A 6,492-nucleotide genomic window follows, 5' to 3' on the forward strand; every position below is an offset into this window, starting at 1 on the left:
CTATCCAGAGAGATTTACTCCGAAAATCTACATCCATCACCACCCAAAGCTCCTTCAACTTCACCATCTTTGCTGCCTTACACCACCAAAATTACAACCTTATTCCACCTCCTAACACCCTCCAAATACCCACTCCAACCTCATCAAATCTCCTCAAAACACCCGATACCCGTATACAAATACATGACTCGTGTACTTTGCACTGTTTTGTAAACAATCCATTTTACATGAAAATGAACTTTTTACTACTTATCAAATACCGGATTGATCTTTGAACAAATATCGACCATTCGTTCCAAGAGTCCCAATATCGACCGGTCCTTCCAAGAGAACAAATATCGACCAGTCGTTCCACGAGTCCAGTTCAGTCAATTTATTGACGAACCTACTTGATATATATTTATATACTTATATATATATATATATATATATATATATATATATATATATATATATATATATATATTTTATTATAGCTTTATGTCATTTAAATACAGTCATTTATATTATTTATAGCTTTACGTCATTTAAATATAGTCATTTATATTATTATAGCTTTCAGTCATTTATAGCTTTCATATTTATACTTATTCCGCAATTATTATTCTTTATATATATTTACATCTTATATCTTAAACTTATATATCTATCACACAGTGACCGGTAACCGAGCCTTTTGTCGCAGTGATCAGATTTTTATATTTCCAACAATCGGTATCTGAGCTGATATATAAAAGGAATAATATCCAACAATTGGTATCAGAGCTTGTGTGATTTACCTTGAAATTTTTGTCGAAAAACTTTTGGTTATAGCGTTTATAAACCTTCCATAAGCTTTTCTTTAAAAATTTCATTTTAATATCACTTGTTCAAAATCCTTTCAAAAAAAAAATGTCTTTGGCAAATTACTCCAACATGAACTCTGTCTCCATTGCAAATAGCTTAGGATCTGGTTCACGGGCACCCATACTTATTCCTGAAGAGTATAATTCGTGGGTTGGCCGTATGAATCTTCATCTTAATGCTATAAATGAAGATGTCTGGAAGTGTGTAGAAGGAACATATGTTACTCCAGAAAATATGGCTACTCTTGCTACAAATCAAGCCACTCAAGTTGAAATTACAAAAAAGTTGGAACTCCAAGCCAAAAAGGAACTTGTTTCTGGAATACCTCACAGTATTCTAAGTCAAATGGATGACATTATACTGTTAACCGCAAATCAAATTTGGGAGAATTTGAAAAATCGTTTTTGTGGAAATAAAAGAATCATCGGAAACAAAAGAACATCTGTTTTGAATGAATTTGATAATTTCAAAATTCTTTCATCAGAAACCATCCATGATGCTCATGATAGGTTCAATTTGATTATGGTTAAAATGAACAATTTGGGTATCAAAAAGACACAACACGAGATAAATCTCAAGTTTTTAAACAATCTGTTCGAAAGCTGGAAAATGGTTAAACTCATTATTCAGGGAAATCCAGCTATTCATACCGAATCTTTGTACAATTTGTATGGAGAACTTCAATCGTATGAATCCTCGATTGACCCACCAACCATTGCAGCTTTTGGAGGACCACTTGCACTTGTGTCCACAACTTCTCAAAACCAAACACCTTTCAATGATCAAAACTTTAATCATTTTAATCAGACTACATCTTTTCAAAACCAAGCCTTCCAGTCTGATTCAAATGATGAAGCAGATTATCAACAACTGTGTGCGTTGGTTGCAAACACAAATCTCCAGAGATTTATCCCAAATCATGGTCAATCAAATTTTAGACCAAATTTTCAACCAAGACCATCTTTTGGACAAAATAACTCAAGTTTTCAACCAAGACCATCTTTTGGTCAAAACAACTCAGGTTTTCAACCTAGACCTTACTTTGGACAAAATTCTCAAAGACCTTCTTTCCAAAATAACTCAAACCAAGGTTTTCAAAACCAGGGATTTCAAAACGATCCCAACTCAGGTCATAATCACAATCCAAACAATAGTTTTCAAAATCAAAATAGAGGTTTCCAAAATCAAGGTTACAACAATCAAAACAATGGTTTTCAAAACAACCAAAATTTTAGATTCCAACAAAACCATTCTCAACCTTCCCAACAAGCCCAAACTCAAACACCTGAAAGACTTCCGATTAAAAGTCAAAAGGATGATAGTGATGAAGAAGTGATCATTTGTCACAACTGCAAAGGAACAAATCACTATGCCAGAGAATGTCGAGCCAAAAACAAAACCAAAATCAAAGACTCAGCATACTATGCTCAAAGAGCCGATGAATTGAAGAAACTGGAAAACCAAGAAAAGCAAAGAGCATTGATGGCAATCTATGAACCAAGTGTGGAATACTGGCCAACTTCTGATGACGAAGCTGAACACGAACCAACACAATCAAACTTCTGCTTCGTAGCTGGTGTTGAAATACCTTCAAGAGCTCCAAACGTCATAGAACAGGTATGGTCTATGATCTCTGAACTTGGTTTTTCCAAAACAATTTTTGAGTCCCACATAACCAAAATTGAGACTAGTCTGGAAGTTGATCTCAAAACATATCATGACACAATGGTCAATTATGATATTTGCAAATCTGAGTTACAAACCTTGCAACTCAAATTTGGAGAATCAACAAGAACGAAAAGCAAATTGGAAAGAGACGTTGAAAGAAAATCAGAAGATTATAATCACGTCTTGGAACAATTAAATCAGTCCCTAATTCAGAAAAGGGATTTGGAACTAAAAAATCAGTCAGTCATTTCTTCTGAAATAAAAGATGTTTTAGAAATGGAAATCCTTCAGTTGAAACAAGACTTTCAAGAATCAACTGACAAATACAATGTTTTAAATGAAAAGCTGACTGATTCTTTAAAACAAATCAATTCTCTTGAAACCGAGAATAAAAGACTGATATGGAATATGGATTCTATCAAAGTTGCCAGAAAACTAAGTGATGATATTTTCACCAAGGCAAACACCTTGGGAACTGGCAAAATTGATACGAATTATAGACCAGGAATTGGAAGAGAATCCTTTGAAATTGAACAAGCAAAACAGAAAAACATGACGAATTGTGAAAACTCTGAATCTACTCTACATAATCTTTTCACATCTGTTAATGAGGAAGATTCAGATGACGAAACAGTTATCAACTGTAGTCCAGATGATACTGCTTTCAGTGTTTCCAAAAAGTCTTTCAAAAGAGTTGTAAATTCTGAAACAGACTCTGCAAGTTCTTTAACTCACCAAATCAAAAATACTGATGGAACCACTAAACTCAAAAACTTTTTGAATGGAGAAAATTCCTCTTATAAGGATGGTAGTACTTCTATACCAACTGCTTTTCCTACAATGACTTCATCAATTGTTGGAAAAACTAGTCTGGGACAAAAATACTCCAAGAAACAACAAACAAGCAAAAAATCCATTCAAGTCACCAAAACCCCACTAATCAAACCAAACCTTTTTGAAAAACAACCAAAGAAACCAAACGTCATACCTCATAAACAGGTTTCCAAACAAAAACCAAAATCTTTTCAAAAACCTTTTGAAAACCGCTTTCAAGATATTACTTTTAATCATTCAAGGAACTTTCAAAAACCATCACATCCGAAAGTTTCAAACCATCATCCTCAAAAAGCTTTTCAAAACCGCCCATCACATCCCAGATATGAAGAAAACTTTTCAAACAAACCTTCACATCTAGGATATCTTTCACCAAATCACAGATCTTATCAACCCACAGGTTTTCAAAAACAAATCGCATTTTGGGTAAAATTGATAGATCAAATCAAACCTCAACCATTCCATCGTTATAAACCAAACCATTACAATAATGTGAAGTCAAATGATAAAAGAAATTCATTAAGAAAAGCACCCAAAATAACAACTGACAAACCAGGACCCATTCAGATTTGGGTACCTAAAGTTTCTGTCTGATTGTAGGTACTTAATGCTGGAGAACCCAATGATGATACATGGTATATTGATAGTGGCTGCTCCAAGCATATGACAGGAAACCGGAACTACTTACGTGACTTCAAACCTATACAAACCAATCAAGATGTTACCTTCGGCAACAACATGAAAGCAAAAATCAAAGGTTATGGAAACATAACAAATGGTAATTTTACCATAAAGAAAGTTGCCTTCGTCGATGACCTGAAACACAACCTCATCAGTGTTTCTCAACTGTGTGATAACAATCTTGAAGTTCTTTTCACCAAACAACGAAGCTTGATCATGGACGCCAAAACCAAAGATGTTATAGTTGATTCTGACCGTGCCGGAAATATGTATCCACTTGACATGGATCTTATCTATGGTAAACCCGATATATGTCTGCTATCTAAAGCCCCAGCAGATATTAGTTGGTTATGGCACCGCCGCCTTTCCCATCTAAACTTTGGGTACATCAACAAATTAATCGGCGATGATCTTGTTCGAGGGCTACCACTTCTGAAGCTTGATAACGAAACTCTTTGTGCCGCATGTGAAAAAGGAAAACTTTCCAAATCCACTCACAAAAGCATCTCAGAATCTAGTGTGTCCGAACCACTAGAGTTGTTGCACATAGACCTTTGTGGCCCTGCCAAAACCCAAACCATTCAAGGGAAGAAGTACATTCTTGTTGTCGTTGATGGTTTCTCGCGCTTTACTTGGGTCTTTTTCTTAAGACTAAAATCAGAAGCACCTGAAGAGATGATCAACTTCATCAAACAAATCGAGCTGAAGTTGAAACGACCTGTTCGAAGAATCCGAAGTGATAATGGTTTAGAGTTCAAAAACAATACTCTAGATTCATTTCTCAAAAACAAAGGAATTGAACACAACTTCTCAGCCCCATACACTCCACAACAGAACGGTGTTGTCGAAAGAAGGAACCGAACTCTATGTGAAGCTGCAAGATCAATGCTTATCTTCGCTGATCTGCCACAATACTTCTGGGCAGAAGCAATAGCCACAGCTTGCTATACTCAAAATCGTTCCTTAATCCATAAACATCTTCATAAAACACCATATGAAGTCATTAACAACCGAAAACCAAACATCAAATTTTTCCATATTTTCGGTTGTCGATGCTTCGTAAAGAATAATAAAGATCACCTTTCAAAATTTGAATCAAGGTCGGACGAAGGAATTTTCCTTGGTTACTCTTTTTCTTCAGCTGCTTATCGAGTACTGAATAAACGTACTAGAGTAATTGAAGAAAGTACCGATGTTCATTTCGATGAATTTTATGTTAGGAAATTGGATCGTGAACATTTTGGTTCAAAAATGATTGAAAATATTTTTCAAAATCCAATTCAACAAACACCTTCTCCTGACATAGACATTGAAATCGATCTTGATTTGCTTTTTGAACAACCAAAAACCGCTTACAATTCTGAACTTCTAACTACTTTAATTGACCCTACAGGAACACCCAGTGAAGTAATTCCACAAACAAACCAAAATGATGCAAATCAATTCGAGGGGGAACCACCAACACATACTTCCTCTTTGGAACAAACACCAAATCCTCCTTTAAACACCCGAACCCCAAATAGCCAAAACAATCCCGATGCATCATTTATGGGGGAACCTTCAAACCTATTCCAAGATGAAACGCCCGGAGAAGAACAATGGGATACTGAAACTCCAATTATTATAGCGGAAGAGAATCGCTTAATAAAGTGGACCAGAAATCATCCAACAGACCAAATCATCGGAGATCCCAACATAGGCATTCAGACTAGAGGCGCATCCACAAATGAATGTTTATTTGGAGCCTTCTTATCCACGACCGAACCCAAAACCATACATTCTGCTATAAAAGATCCAGATTGGGTAAAAGCTATGCAAGAAGAGCTAGCAGAATTTGAAAGAAACGACGTATGGAATCTTGTTCCTACTCCACCCGATGTTACTGTTATAGGTTCAAGATGGGTATACAGAAACAAGACTGACGATCAAGGAATCATTTGTCGAAACAAGGCACGTCTTGTAGTCAAAGGATATTCACAACAAGAGGGAATCGACTACGATGAAACATATGCTCCAGTTGCCCGAATTGAAGCAATTCGCATCTTTCTTGCATATGCTGCACATAAGAATTTCAAAGTATTCCAAATGGATGTTAAATGTGCATTCCTACATGGAGAGATAGATCGCGAAGTATACATCCAACAACCACCAGGTTTCGAAGATCCCAAATTTCCAGATCACAGCTTTAAATTGCAGAAAGCTGTCTACGGCTTGAAACAAGCACCTCGAGCTTGGTATGCCACGTTGTCAACCTTTCTCGAAGAATCAGGTTTTAAAAGAGGTTCAATTGATCAAACACTCTTTCGTAAAATCTTTAATAAACATCTGTTAATCGTACAAATATATGTTGATGACATTATTTTCGGTTCTACTGATGAATCTTTAAGTGTTAAGTTTGCAGATCTAATGAAGAGCAAATTTGAAATGAGCATGATTGGGGAGATGACTACTTTTCTCGGACTT

At 35.7% G+C, this 6,492-nt stretch overlaps 1 protein-coding gene across 1 annotated transcript; it reads left to right on the plus strand.

Moving 5' to 3' along the window:
- The first annotated feature begins 891 nt into the window (after positions 1–891).
- On the plus strand, positions 892–5,992 carry LOC128127282 (uncharacterized). Its single transcript, XM_052765733.1, has 7 exons — positions 892–1,371; positions 1,477–1,718; positions 2,082–2,463; positions 2,860–3,513; positions 3,949–4,781; positions 5,130–5,877; positions 5,921–5,992. Exons 1-7 carry the CDS (start codon positions 892–894, stop codon positions 5,990–5,992), a joined length of 3,411 nt encoding a protein of 1,136 aa, XP_052621693.1.
- Positions 5,993–6,492: the final 500 nt, after the last annotated feature.

This window comes from Lactuca sativa, chromosome 7 (assembly GCF_002870075.4).
Source record: "Lactuca sativa cultivar Salinas chromosome 7, Lsat_Salinas_v11, whole genome shotgun sequence".
In the NCBI taxonomy this organism is placed as follows: domain Eukaryota; kingdom Viridiplantae; phylum Streptophyta; class Magnoliopsida; order Asterales; family Asteraceae; genus Lactuca; species Lactuca sativa.

Excerpts from the sequence above, each read along its gene's own strand:
- LOC128127282 (XM_052765733.1), top strand. The coding sequence starts at position 892 with ATGTCTTTGGCAAATTACTCCAACATGAACTCTGTCTCCATTGCAAAT. Across the intron at positions 1,372-1,476 it reads ATAGGTTCAATTTGATTATG|GGAAATCCAGCTATTCATAC; the intron begins GTTAAAATGAAC and ends CTCATTATTCAG. Across the intron at positions 2,464-2,859 it reads CTCCAAACGTCATAGAACAG|CTGACTGATTCTTTAAAACA; the intron begins GTATGGTCTATG and ends TTAAATGAAAAG.